The sequence below is a fragment of the Octodon degus genome, unplaced genomic scaffold (assembly GCF_000260255.1).
Source record: "Octodon degus isolate 3935 unplaced genomic scaffold, OctDeg1.0 scaffold00071, whole genome shotgun sequence".
Taxonomy (NCBI): Eukaryota; Metazoa; Chordata; class Mammalia; order Rodentia; family Octodontidae; genus Octodon; species Octodon degus.
In genome coordinates this window covers 7,139,975-7,158,296 of record NW_004524647.1, presented here as the reverse complement: position 1 = coordinate 7,158,296, position 18,322 = coordinate 7,139,975, and the positions used below count along the sequence as shown (strand labels likewise).

Here is an 18,322-nt window from a genome sequence, read left to right as displayed (position 1 = left end):
GTGTGTGTGTGTGGCCAGCTCAGCCCACCAGGGGGCGGGGCTGGCTGGCATGTGGTGCTGGGGGATTGAACCGCGGTCTCTGTGCTTTGCTAAGCTTGTTCTAACCACGTGCTTTAGACCACTGAGCCATCTCTCCAGCCCCATATGAAAGCTACTTTTGACTGTTGTTTTAGTAGCAGAATGTTAATGATTGAAAATTCAGTCAGTGCAAGGGCCTGAGTTCAATCCCTGGTTCTGCCAAAAAAAAAAAAAAAAAAAAAAAGAAAAAGTTAAAAACTCAGTTATTTGACTTGATTATTGAATTAAAAAAGTAATACACCACACATTTTATGAAGACATCTCAAGTGATAATTAGGCTGTTTTTACTTTTATTGTGAAGATGCCTACAGCGTCTATTTTTAATTTTTTTGAGCATCTAGTTTTTTAGAGCTTTCTTCTCTTTCAGTGGCCACTGTCTCTTTTAAGACTAGTGCCTTTGGGGCCTGGCCTTAGCTCAGTTGTTTAAGTGGCTGCTTCCACAAAGCTGTCAGCCTCAGGTTGCTGTAGTTCGATCCCCACAACTCTCCAGCCAGTCAAACCAGCCAAACGTGCCAAACCAGCCATGAGGGCATTTGGAGAAAAAAAAAAAAAAAAAAACACCTTAAGACTAGTGCCTTCACATTTTCATCTTCATCCGTATTCATCAAGTAACTCTTGTTGTATGTTTATTTTAGTGTTCTGTTTTTGTCCCTTAAGTGAAGGAATACTCTGTTTTTATTAGTAGTTTGTAACTTCTTGAGAAGAACATGTATAACTCAAAAATAAATATGTTGATTTATAACTACTGCGAGCCGTATTTAATAAAGTGATGCAATTATTGTAGTTAAAAGCTAATTGGAGCTGTGTATAAAACAAATAGAAATACTACAGGTTTTTAGTTTTGACGACATGTTAAACGTTTAACTTGAATTGATAAAAAAATTAGATAGTTTTTTAAATTAGCTTGTTCTTCATTGTGGAAGCAGCTTATTTTTTTACATCATTCACTATTAAAGTTAGTTCAGTGTCATGTAGTGTTAGATGCAGTGAAACTACTGTATATGACCATCATAAATAAATATGATTTTGGAATCAGTGAATCTTTTAATCTTTTTGTAGCAGTCTAAAAATTCATTTATAAATTAGCTATTTGACATGGCATTGTTTTTCAGACAGAATCATAGTATTTTGAAATATTGAATAATAGTTTCATTTTTTCCCCTTATTTCTCTGGCTAGTAATCTGTGTACCATAAAAGTCAGGTTAGCTTTTTTCCTTAAATAGAGCTAGTGTTAGAATTCTTCAAATCCTTAGGGGATCTCTTTCTCCATCTCTGTGGAAGTTGTGTCTGTGTGAACCATTTTGTCTTCTCATGTCACTTATTAGGTAACTTTTAGTCACACAACTTTACCCCATTACTTGGTGAGAGGATCTTAGTTTCTAAACTACTTAAGATGTATTTAGTCTCTTTCAAGATAGTATTTCAGCCTTAACTTTGTTCACTAGACTGTTTCCTCTGCATATTTTTCTCCTCTTATTTTAATTAGCTGGCATTTTTCTTTTTAATTGCTTTAGATATAACTTATGGAGAGATACAACTTTACTTTCCTTTTTCTTCTTTTTTTTATTTTTAAAAAATTTTTCCCTTAGCCAAACAGCCTTCACACAGTGAAAGTCATGGTTATTAGTTCATTTATTTATTATTATTATTATTTTTTTGTATTTTAGGGAAGAGTCTACAGGGTGTTCAGGGTTTCATTACTAGATGGGACTCATAGTGATCTACCTGTTTACAGCTTCCCAAGAGCTGAGATTATCGGTGAGCTCCACCATGCCCAGTCTCAATTGCTGTCTCAGTGTGGCCTGGGGGTGGGGCTGGCACAGCAGGCCGGGGGATCGAACCCCCAGCTCCTGTGCCTCCTTGCAGGTGCTTTAATCCTCTGAGCTATTTGGCTGGCCCTTGAGTTGCTAGTTTAGATATGCCAACAGATAATACTATTAAGAATATTTTAAATTGACAAATCCTATAGTTTCTTTCCTAATAAAAAGTATGTCACATAATTATAGCAATAATTCAGTAAAATAAAGGATATTTTAATTCTTTTCTTCTTGAAATTTTTTCCCTGTCTGAATGTGTTAGATGCCTAAGCCTCTTTAGTCCATAATATACTCATAAAAAGTTGAGTATAACTCTTCTAACACATAATAAATAATGGCAAATATGGTTACTTGGCCTAGTTTAGCATTGCTGAGGAATTTTTATAGATTATCTCAGTCTTCAGGTAGTCTTGAAATAGGTATTGTTCTCATTTTGCAGGTAAAAAAACCCTGAGTTTTCCAGAAAGTAAGCTGTTTTTGGTTAAATGGTAACTAAGTCTATTCCACCTAAGGGAGTATAGTCAGAATTGAAATTTTTTTCTACATAGTTATGCTTCACTTTGATAGTTAGGCTTATTTGTTTCTATATTCAAATTTTTATTTGGTTTTGTGTTTTGAATATCTTTATTTTATTTTTTTATTTTTTGCAGTACTGGGGATTGAACTCAGGACCTTGTGCTTGCCAGGCAAGCGCTTATTCTACTGGGCTATCTCCCCAGTCCTTGTATATCTTTAAAAACATTCATGATTTAAAAGTACATACAGAAGAGTCTCATTCCTTTTCCCTTCTGCTTTGTTTCCATATAGTCATCAGAGGTATCCACATTTGTATCAGGTTTCTCCTTACTGCTTTTCTTTTTGCAAAAAAAGATATATCCATATAGATATACAGTACATATCTTTTTTTAAATTTTTTTTATTTTTTCAAAGTTTTATTGATAAACAGATAGCAATGAGACAGTTTCAAATCAAATCGGAAGTACAGTTTCAACAAATAATACACTGCATATATTCTTCTTAGTGGTTAATTGCTGTACAAGATGCAGACTTGTGATCCTATTTACAAACTACAGTACATATCTTATGTGTATATTTTTATTTATTTGGCATTTTGAAATAGGGTCTCATTGTATAGTTCAGGGTACACTTAAACTCCCCATGTGCCCTAGTCTGGCCTTGAATTTATGGCTATCCTCCTGTCTCAGCCTCCTGAGTGCTGGAATTACATATGTACACCACTATGCCTGGCTTGTGTATTTTAATATTCTAGTTTTTCCTCCTCTCTCACTCAAAATGTAGTGTATTATGTATATATGCTTTTTGTACCTCTTCTCTCATTAGAAATTCAACTTACCTTTGTATTTTATTAAGATTAGGACACTGAAGAGATCTGGGTATAAAGAGAGGCCCAAAAAGGAGTTTACCTGAATTTGGAAGAAACAGCCATAGACTTTTCTTAGGTCTTAATTCTTAATGAAATAATGTTGCTCTGGATATTACTGTCAAGGAGTTAAGTAAGACTATGGAAGGAAGAGTAGGACAGCAATTCTCAGAAAGAGGGTGGTTGGTTGGGAGAGCTATTAGAGCTGGAATTACTGCTGATGAGAAGAAATACAGGTGGGCTTCTTTGTCTACATTTTCCTTTCCCCAGCTTGTTTTTTTTTTTTTTTTTTTTTTTTTTTTTGCGGAACTGGGGATTGAACTCAGGCTCTTGCACTTGCAGGGAAGCACTTATTCTACTGAGCCATCTCCCCGGCCCCGCCCCAGCTTGTTGATGAACATCACTAGGGCAAGCAGGTTGGGGGCTTGGGTTGGTGTTCTCTCTTGTAGCCCTAGCAAGATGCGGAGAGATGTGAGTGAAGGGGGCAGCTTTAAAGGCATTAGTGGGCCCTTGAACACTAGGAATATTTATGAATCTTGTGACTATAAGTCAAAGATTACCTGAATATAAAAGGTAAGACTCTTAATGGTATGAAGATATGTGCAGTAACCATCGTTTTCCCTTTCAGCACATACACATTGTCCACAGTAGCACTTGGTGGTTCCCTTTCAGTTTCTCCATTTAGCATACTCTTGTCAAATCTATTTGTGTCTTCGTGTTTGTGTATATAAATCTCTCTCTCATGCTATGCAAAATAAGGTATAATTTTTTTTTTTTTTTTTGGCCAAGTAAGAGATTGGTTTTGGAGTTAGGCATACTTAGGCATCAAATTTTCCCTCTATCCCCTACTAGCTATGTAACTACGTGATTTAATTTTTCCTAGACTCAGTAGTTCCATCTTTAGAATAGAGGTGATAGACATACCCTTCAGGACATTGTAGAATACTTTGAATTATATTTGTGAACTCTGTAGCACACAACACAAAGAATAAGGCAAATTATACCTGTCGATAGTGTTAACTGTTGCTACTATGATAATACTTGGTCAACTAAAGGTACCAATATCTATAAATAAACCTATTCTATAATTTTATGCATGACTGTCTGAGGAATCATCTTTGTCTGAGCTTGAGTTAACTTTCATATATCACTTTCTTCTTGAAATTAACTTTTTCTTGTCAATTAAAGTGCCTTTTTTATTATTTAGGTTGTGAATGTCTTAAAATCCTTACTGACGAATCTTGATGCAGTAAAGAAGGAAAGAGAGAATCTTGAGAATGACCTCAAGTCAGTGAATTTTGATATGACGAGCAAGTTTTTGACAGCTTTGGCTCAAGATGGTGTGATTAATGAAGAAGCTCTTTCTGTCACTGAGCTGGATCGAATCTATGGAAGTCTTACAACTAAAGTCCAAGAATCTTTAAAGAAACAGGAGGAACTTCTAAAAAATATTCAGGTGAAACTTAGATACTACTATGACATATTAAAAATTACAGGAAGGATATGCCTGTGTGAAATTTATGTCCATTAGTGTTTATGTAGTTTATAATAGAATAATAATGTATCTCTTTTATAAAATTTAACTTGTCACACACAGGTATAAAAACAGTATGGAACAAAGCTACTCTTCTGTGACAAATGTTTCATGCTACTTGGAAGTGCTTAATGCTTCAGATATTTTGGGCTTTTAAAAATTTTTTAAAGATTTAAAAGGTATTTAAAGATGATTCACAGTTAGTTGGAATTCTTGGTTCTTGTAATTAATTATATGTCTTAATATATAATGGACTTTCAATGTGTTATTGAAACTGTCCTACCAATTTGATTTGAAACTGTCTCATTGCCATTTGTTTCTCAATAAAATTATGAAAAAAAAGACATGTTTCCTTTCAAAAAAATATATATAATATATATATATATATATATATATATATATGTATAAAATGAACTTTAATGAAGTCCATATATATATAATGGACTTTAATGAAGTTACACAAAACAATATATTCAGGTGTTTGAAATTAGTATTTGATTAGAAGTTAGTGCCTACTTACAAGATGTGAGACTTTGCCCATTTAATAGTTAATGTGTAAAAATCCAGCTTTGTGTTTACTTTTGAATATTGTATTTTTATGTAATATAAGTTCTGCTAAAGAAGAGTTTTCATCATAGGTTATTTGTACTTTATATAAACAGAAAGTTGTCATTATTGGTTGTTTTGACAGCTGTTGGATTTGTGATATCTTTACATAACATATAAAGCATTGTACAACTTCAAGAGATATTAGATATTTCTAGTAATCCTGAATATAATTCTCAGTTGGAAAGGTTCTCAATAAAAATGTTATAGGTTATATTAGTTTTATAAGTGAATATAAATTATGTATATGTATATCTCTTAACAAGGTCTCACACCAGGAATTTTCAAAAATGAAACAATCTAACAATGAAGCTAATTTAAGAGAAGAAGTTTTGAAGAATTTAGCTACTGCATATGACAACTTCGTTGAACTTGTAGCTAATTTGAAAGAGGGCACAAAGGTATGATATATAAACCAAAGAAACAAGTCAAACAAATATGAGTGTAAAAGTATAGATTGGGAATTTAATTGGTATTTCTCGTTAGACCAAATTATTCCTTGCTTTGAATTTGTTAGCTGTAAAGTCTTTTGGTCCAGTGTGGTTTAGTAAGCAAAATAAATGCAGCAATATTTTCTTGGAACTTTGAAGAATGAATTATGTAGTTCAGCTAGCAGAAAAGGGATATGAATATTCATGGTAGTAGATATTAATACAGGGATATTAGAAGTCATCCACACCACTTTAAGGGTTTAGAAGTTGGCAAGTTTGAGTGAACTATGAGGGTAAAGTAGTAGTAAAGGCTGATCTGTGGTGGATGTAGCTTTTGTTCTGTGCTGGTAGTTTGGTGAACATTGACTTGTGGTCTGCTTGCGTAGAAGAGTGCTAGTAAAAGTATCTTAAGAATGCTTCTTGCCTTGTCCATTAAGATGTTTCTTTTTGTTTTCCCACTGGCTTTTGAGGAAGCAAGTGAACTTTAAACTTTTCAGATGCAGTTTCTTTTGGCACTTAATTCCATACTGATCACTAACTAAAGTGATGTCATATAGTAGGTATAATGTAAAATCTCCTGAAGAGAGGATGAAAACACTACAGAGCCTTCCAAGTGGAGAGGACAGTGGATACTAAAATGCCATTTCAGTTTGGATTAAATCCTCTGTTATAATAGATGAGCTAAGAAAACTCCAGAAATCCTTTGAAATTCTTTTAACTGAAATGATGCCAGTAGTAAATGTACAAATATAATCCTTTGTCTTAGATCTAGTGACAATATTTAGCAATAAGTTGACTTTACTGTAGGAATTGGAAACATGCTCATGATCATGACATTTAATTTTTGGTGACAGTATTCTGTAAAAATGATATATATGTGTATACATATTTTACAAAGCTTAGGTGAAATTTAATTTTAAGTTAACTGGATTTAATATGTGATATGAATACGTTTCATAAACAAGAGTTCTGTTTTTTAGATTTAAGTATCATTACCAAATTAACTTTAGATGATGTTGCTGTCTATGCTAAAAACTTTTTTTATTTATTACTTGCATTTGTATTTTGCTTACAGTTTTATAATGAGCTGACTGAAATATTGGTCAGGTTCCAGAACAAATGCAGTGATATAGTGTTTGCACGGAAAACAGAAAGAGATGAACTCTTAAAGTAAGTTTGCTTTGTGTATCTATCATATTTTACTTAGAGACTTTGAGAGTAAATTTGGTAATGTGAGATAACAGTTTTCCTTCTTTTCACTGGAATATTTTACAAAGTAGTGAACAGCTGCAGGATCTGGGAATAAAAGGTTGAGAAGGAGCAGATACTCTAAATATAATGAAGTCACAGAATAAGACAGTTCTGGGTGGCAGAACTCAGGAGGTGCCAGCAAGTAGTAGCAGTTTGCTTTGAAATGTCAAGTAAGATACTTTACATAAAAGAAAAAATGTAAAACTTAGAAAAGACAGGGGAGCAGCTCAGGTTATGTCAGTAAAATTCCTTTCTGAAGGATCCTCTTGAGAAAGTGGGGCCAGTAACGTAGAATTTATTTCCTGTTGACTAATTACTGGAGTTGACCAGTGTTGATATGGAAGGTACTGTATTTATGCAAGTGAAAAAAATAACAAAATTAATAAAACTTAATAGGTGAAGAATATCTACCAAAATATTACTGGAAAACATATGAACATTCTGAGCAGATATTTCACCATGAGTTAAAACAACTACTGTGCAACATTATAACCACAGACAAGATACAGTAAAAAAGTGAAATAATATTTGAAACTTAATGATGGTAAAGACTAATTAACTGTTTTAAAAAAGAATTTAGAAATTATTGGGAATGCTGGGTGTGGTGGTACATTCCTGTAATCCCAGCACTATGGGAGGCTGAGGCAGGAGATTTGCAAGTTCAAATGCAGTATGGTTAGCTTAGTAATTAGTGAGGCCCTGTTTCTGAATTAAAAGAAAAACAAGGGCTGGGGGGACATAGCAAAGGCCGTGGGTTCATTTTTTCATTTTGCACCACAAAACAAATCTAGTAGAAAGCTGAAAGAAAGGGATATGAGATAAATTTTGCAGGCAAGTATCTCTTTTAAAAAAAAAAAAAAGAAAAAAATATATGTACATATATATGCACACACATATATACATATGTGTGTGTATATTTTTAAGACAAAACAGTAGGGGACTCAGGTCAACAATTTCTGACACTGCCAGTGAAGTGGAAGACCCAATACTATTATGGACTACTGGACTCTTTCAGAATATTTTGCTGAGTTAACACACCTATAATATTCAAATAACGGAACTTAACAAAAAAAGGGTATACAGATGAATGTCCATTTTGTATCTGTGTATTCAAAGTGGTTAGGATAGATATATAGTTACATTCTCTTAATGAATAGAGGGATTTGTTCTAGTAGTGTTTGTAAATAGGATATCATGTCTGCATCTTGCACAGCAGTTAAACACTAGGAAGAATGTGTGCAATGTGTTAATTATTGAAACTGTCCTGAAAAGAAAAAGGACAAAACAATAAAGAAAAAACAAATAAAAGCAATTGTACAAAATTTCAAAACAAGATAATAGGAAACTAACAATGGTTAATATATTGTATATTGGTAAACATATTTAAAGAACACTCATTCTCTATCAAATACAAATTACTCTGAAAGAACATTTTTCAGAGTGTAAAAGTCTGGAAGTTTGATAATGCACTTTGTTGTCACATGCTGTGGAAATAGATCTTATGCATTGCCATAAGATCTAGAATGTTGGCAACCCTTGTATAGGGCAATTTAGCTATAAAGTTTAAGATTACAAATTAAAACATCTTTTGATGTAGGTATTCTGTTTTTTGGGAATCTTTTCTGAGGATATATTAGCATGTGCTAAGAATGACATATTTATGAACTTATTCCTGCATTACTTATTGAAATAGAGGAAACTACATGTCCGAGGGCTAATAGAATAAAGCTATTAGTATACAGTGGAAAACTATGTAATATACTTGTTTTATCAAAGACATTTTCATTTACTGATATGGAAGGATCTCTAAGGTCAGTGGGGTAAAAAAAGATAGAATGGGGCATATAGAGTATGCTTTTTGTGGAGAATGGGAGAAAGTAATAATACTGAGATTGGTTTGTTTATACAGTTTTTTATTTATTTTTTTTATGTATTTGGCACAAGGTCCTCATTACACAGCTCAGACTCATAGTGATCCTCCTGTTTTCAGCATCCCCAGGGCTGGGATTATAGGTGTGTGCCACCAGCTGGGTCTTGGTGACCAGCTCAGTGCACCCAGGGGTGGGGCTGTAAGGGCATGTGGTGCTGGGGATCAAACCCTGGTTCCTGTGCTGGCCTAAGCAGGCACTTATCTTGCCATCCCTGGTTTGTTTATACACAAAGAAGCTTTGTATTTTCTTTTGAAGAAAATGTTTTAATATTCTTATTTGCATATCTCATATTTCAAACTTGTTTGAAAGCTAGGTTTAATATCCACACATATATTTCAGAATATATATATCAATATCAATTCTGAGACAACCCTGTCAGTATATTCAGCTCACTGACTAAAAAGTGAATGAATGATAAAAAGCCATGTACTAGTATTAGTTCTTAAAATCTGAGAGTTTATTTAAAATCACTGTTAATACAACTTAAATTCTTTAGAACATTTTTATTGACTATGATATACATTAAAAAATATACCTAAGAATAGACTGACTACATGTAGGCAGTTGGCACTTAGATCAGCACATAGAAGATTCCTAGCACCCCAGAAACATCACTCATACATCTCCCCAGTTATCTTCCTGTCCCCTAGGAGAACCAACCAGCATTTCAACTTAGAAGAGCACAGATTACTTTTTTTTTTGCTTGATGTATAAAGAGAACCATATATTACATACTTTTTGGAGATTGAATTTTACTTAACATTATATTTGATTCATCCATTGCTTCTTGGCCTTTTGGCTAAGATCAAGTGTATACTTGTTTCATTTGTTTAACTTTAGTGTTTATAGATCTTTTATTTTCATTTGTGAGTATATTTTATTATGTGAATATATGATGTTACTCTTAGTTTTTAGTTTTGGGTTATAAATATTGCTGGCGTAAATGTTAAATGTAGTTGTTGAAGATCCCTGGTAGCAGTAAAAGAATAGAAATAAATATTCAGAGCTGGTTCAGTAGGCTATGTCTGTATATGGTGATATACTAGGGAGTGACAGTACAATTGAAAGTGTAAAATTTCCTAGTGGACACAGCAAAAAAGTTAAACAGGTGAAATTAATTTTCATAATTTAAATATATCCAAAATACTGTAATTTAACCTATAATTAATGAAAACTTATAAACAATATTTAATCACCTCCCCAACTAAGCAAAATTCAAAATATAAAATAAATGTAAAATAAGTGTGTATTTTACATTTACAGCACATCTTCAATTCAGATTAGCTCCATTTCAGATATTTCAGGTACCATGCTTAGGCATGGAATTATCGGGGCATAACATATATTTGCCTTTAGTTGAATGCCAGTTTTATAAAGTGGTTGTATTAACTTATATACCTGTTAGCAATAGATGAGAGTTTTGATTACATATTTGCTGTTACTCTAGTGGGTATGCAAATAATACACTGTGGTTTTAATTTTTTTTTGTGGAACCGGGAATTGAACTCAGGCCCTTGTGCTTGCCAGAGAAGTGCTTATTCCACTCAGCCATCTCCCCGGCCTGTTTTTTTTTTCTTCTTTTTTTGTGGTTTTAATTTTCATTTCCCTGGATACTGATATGTTTGTCCTTTTGATATACTTATCAGCTAGAAGACTTGATTTTTAATTTCTGTTTTCATCAAACCTTTTACCACAAACTTAAGAGTGTAAAAAAGAATGTTTTACTGTGAACTTTGATTTTATAAATGATTGAAATACTTATGTCAGTAGTCATGATTGTTGGACATAGAAATACTGATGGCATTTATTTTGTTTTAATAGCTTTGATTTATATCCTTTGCAAGTGGTTAGGAAATTATTATTTGTCCTGTAAGTGTTGCATTTACTATAGCCATCCTTTGAAGATCTTGTATTAAGGCTTCGTAATACACATGTTTTTCTTACATATTTCAAAATAGGACCTTTTGGAGTGTTAATGTTGAGTAAAAACTTGTAGTTTATCTTATAAGTAGTTACTATATGTGTATTATATTTTTTCTTGTCATGTAGGGTGACTGTGGCTTTTTTTAAAAAATTTTATTTATTTGCACGTGTGTGTGTGTGTGTGTGTGTGTGTGTGTGTCCAGCTCAGCCCACCAGGGGGCGGGGCTGGCTGGCATGTGGGGCTGGGGAATTGAACCACGGTCCCTTGTGCTTTGCTAAGCTTGTTCTACGTAGGTGCTTTAGACCACTGAGCCATCTTACCAGCCCCAACTGTGGCTTTTTTGAGAGTGCAAGTTTATACAGTAGTTTTAAAGGTTGGCTGTTGTTAAATCAGGGTGACAAGTACTGTTGCAGATCTCTTTGGACATATATTTACTTTCTATTTATGTTAATGTGATGAGAGGTTGATCAGTATCCTGTATTACTAGAGTGCATTTTGCTTTTCATATTATTTATTGAGATTTTTTGAGATAATTCCCATTTACTGTCAAAGTGTAAAATTTTCATCTGATATTAAATGTTAGGTTATAATGGATTTTTTAACAAAGAATATTTTTTGTGAGTTAAACTTTGGTAATAGATTATTAGTTATCTTTAAACATATAATATCTCAGAGTCACATTTTCTAACCAGGTATGGTGGTGTGCACCTATAATCCAAGCACTATGAGAGCCTGAGTATCACAAATTTGAGCTCAGTTTATGCAATTTGGAGAGATTGCATCTCAAAAAAAAAAAAGAAAAAAAAGAAAAGAAAAAGAAAGGCTAGGATGTATCCCAGTGCAAAGACTGTGGGTTTAATTCCTAATACTACCAAAAAATTAAATACTATATCTGGTGTCACATTTCTTTGAATATCTACAGATATTGTTTACTTGAGAGTTCACAGAATAATTGCATTGGTTACCTTGTAAACATTGATATCATACACTGATTAAAACATTTGCCACATGATTATGAATGGTTGTAGTATTCTGATAATTTCTGCATAGATTATGTTAGTAGTTTTTTCATTTCCTAACCAGGTCTTACTAGTTTGTGCAGTCTTACGGACTACTTGCTTGTTTTAACATGTTCCTTTCTCAAGCATGACCATATTCTCTGAAAAAATTTACTTTCTTTCCTAATTAACAGAAATAGAGTAAAATGTAACTTCATTTTGTTACAAAGTAGGAAGAAGAAAGATTGATGTTTTAGTGAAAAATAAAAATGTCTGGTATTCTAAAATACCATATTGTATGGGGGACATTTTCTTTTCTGTATATAAAGAAAAGAAATAGGAATAAAACGTTTTATATGTATTTTATTTTTCCATTTTGTAAATTCTGACACCCTGTCTTTAAAAAGGGACTTACAGCAAAGCATTGCCAGAGAACCTAGTGCTCCTTCAATTCCTACACCTGCGTATCAGTCCACTCCAGCAGGAGGACATGCACCGGCCCCTCCAACTCCAGCTCCAAGAACCATGCCGGTTAGTAAGCCCAGTAGACTTTTAAAATGGAAGTTTAACATTTGTCATAGATACCTTGACACTTCTAAAGGATAAAACAGGCTCTACATTGGAACAATCTAGTGCTCAGCACCCACATCAGGTGGTTAATCTTCAGATGGTTTGCAGTATGTAGAACACAACACCACTCTTAAGTTCTTAACAAAAAAACCCTTTAAGTTTAGTCTAATCAAATCTATCAAATCTATCAAATACAGTGATATTTAAATAAGTTAAATAGTTTCATAAAGAAACATTTGGACATATCTAAAAAATGGGACATTATACGGGATGCCTAGGTTGGTCTTTTCTGAAATAGGAAGAAAGAAAAAGGAAGGCATATTCTAGAATAAAACAACTGAAAAAGTCATTATAAATTGCAGAGTGTAAATTTTTATTTTGGTTCATTAAAAACAGCTTTTGTAACTTTTTGGTGGTAAACATGGAAATATGGATCCAAAGTGGATATTTGATAATACTGAATAATAATTAATATTCTGAGGGTGAAATACTATTGTGATTATGTAGGAAAATATCTTTATTAGGATTTGAATGCCGAGGGCTGTGGGACTAGATCTTGAAGTTTTAACACACTTTCAAAAGGCCTCTAAATTTATAACATAGGGATATAGCTATGATGAAACAGTAAGGGTAAAGGTTTAGTTATTAAATTTCATTGGTTGATGTATGATTTTTTTTTTTTTTTTTAATTTTATTATGCTTTTTAAAAAAAGTTTCCTGGGCCACGGGGATGGCTCAGTGGAGTAAGCGCTTCCCTGGCAAGTGGAAGGGCCTGAGTTCAATCCCTGGTTCTGAAAAAAAAAAAAAAAATTTCCTGGGCTGACCAGATAGCTCAGCAGACTAAAGTGCCTGCTTAGGCAGGTGCAGCGACGGGGGTTTGAGCCCCATCATGCTGTGCTGGCCTGCCCACAGGGTGTGCTGAGACCTTGACTGAGACTGGGCGTGGTGGTGTGCGCCTGTAATCCCAGCACTTGGGAGGCTGAAAACAGGAGGATCACTATGAGTCTGATCTGTATAGTGAGACCCTGTAGACCCTGTACTAAAATACAAAAACAAACAAAAAAAAAGTTTCCAGGTTTTTGAAAATTTTTGTGAAGAGTTTGGGGACTAAGAAGAAATTTATAGTCAAAAATTATCTTTTACTTTAAAATTTAACCATTGTTGGAGGCAATAAATTATTAGGCATCAGCCTGGGTAGAGAGACTGTATCTCAAAAAGTGGCTGAGATGTAGCTCAGTGTAAAGACTATGAGTTTAATCCAATTTTTATAAATTGAATTATTCTTCCAGTAGAATAATTATTTCTAGAGTAATTAAATTTCTGTTGGATACTAGAATTTCTCATGTCCTTATTTATTCATTTGGATGAATAGCAGCTTAAGAGACCCATGAAATATGTTGTCAGTGCTTACCTTTCCTTACAGCCTTCTAAGCCTCAACCCCCAGCCCGGCCTCCACCTCCTGTGCTTCCAGCAAATCGAGCTCCTTCTGCAACTGCTTCAGCTCCAGTGGCAGCTGGGAATGCAACACCAGCTCCACCAGTTCCATCACAAACCCCTGGCTCAGCCCCACTTCCACAGGCCCAAGGACCACCCTACCCCACCTATCCAGGATATCCCGGGTAAGGATGCAACATTGAGTAGTCTAACAATAGACTTTTCTAGTTTTGGATAACATTTTAAAGTCAGGAGTACCCCTTCTCTAAGTGGAAGTATCATGAATATTCACGTGTCATTGTCATCTTACACAGAAATTAAAATAATGTTGTAGCTCTTTGAGTTGTTGTCTTCATCGGCTATTGAAATTCTGTTTTGGTTATTAGAACATCCAGTTAATACAGATTATGAGGTTTCTTTTGGGGACTTGATATATTCATTTACTATATCTTGATTTTCAACTCTATTACCTCCTCTTTTACTTCTCCCAGGTTCCCCCTTCCCCAGAACTCTTATCTTCTAGTTTCCTATTATTTCTCCTGTACTTATTTGTTTACTTAACATGCAATGTTTATCTCTGAGTTTGGCTTATTTTGTTTAATGTAATGGTCTCCAGTTGCATCCATTTTCCAGCAAATGACATTTCATTCTTATTTGTGGCTGGATGTTTCAATTTGTGTATGTACTTGCTAAGTACTATAGAAATCAGCATATAGATTCTTCAAAAGCTAAAAAATCACATTTTCTTTATTCATTTATCTGTTGACAGGCATCCATACCTTAGGTATTACGAATTACACTGCTATAAACAGGGGTATGCAGGTATCACTATAGTGTGCTGTTTTTAATTCTTTTAGGATTATATCCAGGTGAGGGGTAGATGGATCAAATGGAATTTGTTTTTAGCTTTCAAAGAATCTACATACTGATTTCTATACTACTTACACAAGCTTCTATTCCCACCAATAATGTAAGAGGGTTCTACCTCCCTTTACTCTCCTGCATTCATGCTAGCATTCATTGTTTTATTGTGTCATTGATAATAGCCATTCTGACTGAGATTAGAGGAAATACCAAATTAGTTTTAATTTATATTTCCCTAATGGCTAAAGATATTGTACATTTTTTTTCATGTACTTATTGACTACTTGCAGACTTTTTTTTTTTTTTGAGGGATGTCTATTCAGTTCATGTGCCCCTTCCCTTTTTCTTTTGGATTTGATTATATGTTCTATGGGGGTTAATATTTTTTGAGTTCTTTACATAGTGTGGAGAATACTACTCTATCAGAAGAATAGCTAGCAAAAATTTTCTCCTATTCTATAGGCTGTTTATTCACTGTTTCTTTTGCTGTGCAGAAGCTTTTAAAATTTATTATAGTCTCACTTGTTGATTCTTGGTATTATTTTCTGTGCTGTGGAGTTCTATTCAGTAAGTCTTTGCCTGTGCTAGACTATTGAAATTTATATATATATTTTTTTCTTGTTGCATTGATACTAAACATATTCTGTGTAGAATTCAGAATGTTTCCTTGTGGCCACCTGTATTAGATGGTAAACAGGAACATTTTCTGAGTTTAGTACAACAAGGCCTTGTTTATATACCTATATTTTGAAATGTTGACATTTAATAAATGATTGAATAGAAAGGTGTTTAGCTATGGAGTATGCTTGCTTACTTAAAGGTTAGCATTCTCTGTGGCAATTTCTTTTTCTTTTTTTTTTTTTTTTTTTAAACCCCCTTGGTGTTGCCAGGGCCTTTCATATGCTAGGCAAATGCTTTACCCTAAGCTAGACCCACAGCAAGCCTTCCTTTTTGTAATTTCTTAGTCTTAAAAATCTAGGCACTTGCCTACTTTTTTAAAAAAAGATGTGCTTTAAATTTTATTTAGTAAGTTTATCTTCCAAATATTAGAGCTTTATAAACAGTAAATATGGTATGGTAAATACTGTGTCTTGTGGAATAGGAATGTATTCAGGTTATTAGTTTTGTCACATTAAAATGAAAGATCTCTATTTAATTGTTGAATATTTAATCTTATTTCCTTCAGTGTTATTTTCTAGCTAATATTAAACATATATTCTTTCACTTTAATTATAAGATGGAACTGCTTTTCTGTGACAAATACTTTGAAACTTTTTAAATGTTCTTTAATAGACTAAAAAGAGAAAAATGACTTTCTTTAAAAAAATTGCTTTAGAATACTTATTGTATATTTTGTTTTCTTGTATTTGATTTACCAATCCCATGTTTTTTTGTTTTGTTTTGTTTTCTTCCCATTAGGTATTGTCAAATGCCCATGCCCATGGGCTATAATCCTTATGCCTACGGCCAGTATAATATGCCATACCCACCAGTGTATCACCAGAGCCCTGGGCAAGCTCCATACCCAGGACCCCAGCAGCCTTCATACCCCTTCCCTCAGCCCCCACAGCAGTCATATTATCCACAGCAGTAATATGTCTGCTCAGAAGTTCGGCGGGTTCAGTTCAGAGGGAAAGAAGTACCAACTCTGCAATAAGTGTACTAAACTCTGCGCCCTGGTTAATATAGTATACTTTACTATACTGAATGCAGTGTATAATTTCTATCTGTGGCTAAAAGCTAAAAGCTATGCCCCAGTTGCACATTCGATTGAACACATGGGATTTGCTGCTGTTGCAGTATAAACACTAGGTATAATAGGATTTGAAATAAATTACAGTTCATAAAAGTTGAAAATGAGAAATTAAACCTGCAAGCGAAATGTTTGAAACTAGCATACTTTATACTTAAGTTGTGGTTGGGACATCAGATCCTTTATAAAGATGGTTTAAGTACTGATGTTCAAAAATAAGTAAATTTTCTTTATCTTTTGGTTTATTGATTTGGTTTAATTTCCATTATGATATTTTAAATAATCAAGACATTGTAAATCCTATAATTTAAAAATAAATTACTTAAGAACAGTTGTCATTGTTATGTTTTGTCATTGATTCTCATTATTGTCCAATTCCTTTTTGGTATTAGTCTCTCATTTTGTATGTTCACAAGTTAAGATGCTGTGTTTAAGTGCTGAGACAGTGCAAGTTAATAGTCAGGTTCAAGGACATTTTATAGAAAAACCAAAAGAATAGTAATTTTATCTTTCGTATGCTGAGTAATAAGATAATTTTGACATTTATTTTAAAAAATCCAACAATGTGGAAGAAACACAGTTGTTACCAAAGATTCTTCAAGTAAATGTACAAATATATATGTTTAATGTTTATTGTTAGCTTCTTCAAGAAAATGCAAATTCTGATAATTCTTCAATCATTCATAACCTGGTTAAATAATGTCATTAACAGTACTAATATAATAGAATTGTTTAGAGAAAATTTACTGTATCTTTCCATTTCTTTCCCACTTTCTTAATCTAGTAATATTTAATGCACAATGTATATGAATCAATCTAAGCCCCTGGCTCCTTTGCTCCTAAAAGATTGAATTACTTTATAATATAGGGATCACACAAAACAGTTGGTGGGACCACATACAAATTCTGGAATAGGCTATGTATTATTTACTGTTAGTTTTTCCTGTTAGGATATTTTGTTACTGCATGAACCTCAGGAAAATAATGAAGGTTCAGTTTGCAGATGATGAAATGAGAAAGGTATGAGTTGTCCAGTGTCATGGGAGTGGGGGACTGTTTCATGTGAGGTTCACTTTTAAACACATTAGGCATATGTGATGATTTCCAGTGAATCTATTTATGTTACTTTCTGAGTTTTAATGCTGACTTTTTCTTGCCTTATTGTTTCATTTAAATTATACTGTCATTTGGTCCACTGTTGTTTTCATTGATAAAATTCATATTTTAAATGTTAGACTAAAAGTATGATTGTAAAAGGAAGTAAATTGGTTTAAAATATATGTATATCTAAACAAATCTTATTTTGTTGTATGTAGAAAACATAGACATGTTAACTCAATATAAATGACCTTTGATGACTTGGAATATTGAAATTGGTTTGCAGTCCAATACTTAAGCCATGGCAAAAAATAGTTTTTTACATATCATTGCTAAGTTTTTATACTTTGGATTCATCGAAGTGTGAGATGGATTTGACTCTTTTGTAAATGGCATTTAAGTTTCACATTCTTACCAGTTGGGGTATCTCGTACTTAACATAACACACCCAGTAAGAGTTAGGGATATCCCAAATTGCTAATTTACAGTTCTTAATAATACAAAAGCAAGGAAAAAAAGCAAAATTGGCCTGAATATTCTCTTGGGGGAAAAGGGCAGTAAAGGAAAGGGTAAGTGCATCAGATATCCAAAAAAGAAAGATAAGGCCAGTTAGCTAAGCTGCATCTGCTCCCAGAGAAGTGAGGGAAGGT

The 18,322-nt window shown here is 33.4% G+C and overlaps 1 protein-coding gene across 2 annotated transcripts in view; it reads left to right on the top strand.

Annotated features, from left to right (window-relative positions):
- Pdcd6ip (programmed cell death 6 interacting protein) overlaps positions 1 to 16,790 on the top strand; it is a 76,019-nt gene extending 59,229 nt beyond the window's left edge. For both annotated transcript variants that reach the window (XM_004635260.3, XM_004635259.3), the window contains exons 14-19: positions 4,485 to 4,733; positions 5,684 to 5,818; positions 6,924 to 7,018; positions 12,360 to 12,483; positions 13,946 to 14,142; positions 16,241 to 16,790. In XM_004635260.3, the coding sequence (XP_004635317.1) occupies positions 4,485 to 4,733; positions 5,684 to 5,818; positions 6,924 to 7,018; positions 12,360 to 12,483; positions 13,946 to 14,142; positions 16,241 to 16,415 (975 nt within the window). In that variant the 3' untranslated portion in view covers positions 16,416 to 16,790. The remainder of the gene's footprint in view (positions 1 to 4,484; positions 4,734 to 5,683; positions 5,819 to 6,923; positions 7,019 to 12,359; positions 12,484 to 13,945; positions 14,143 to 16,240) is intronic.
- The last annotated feature ends 1,532 nt before the right edge of the window (positions 16,791 to 18,322 follow it).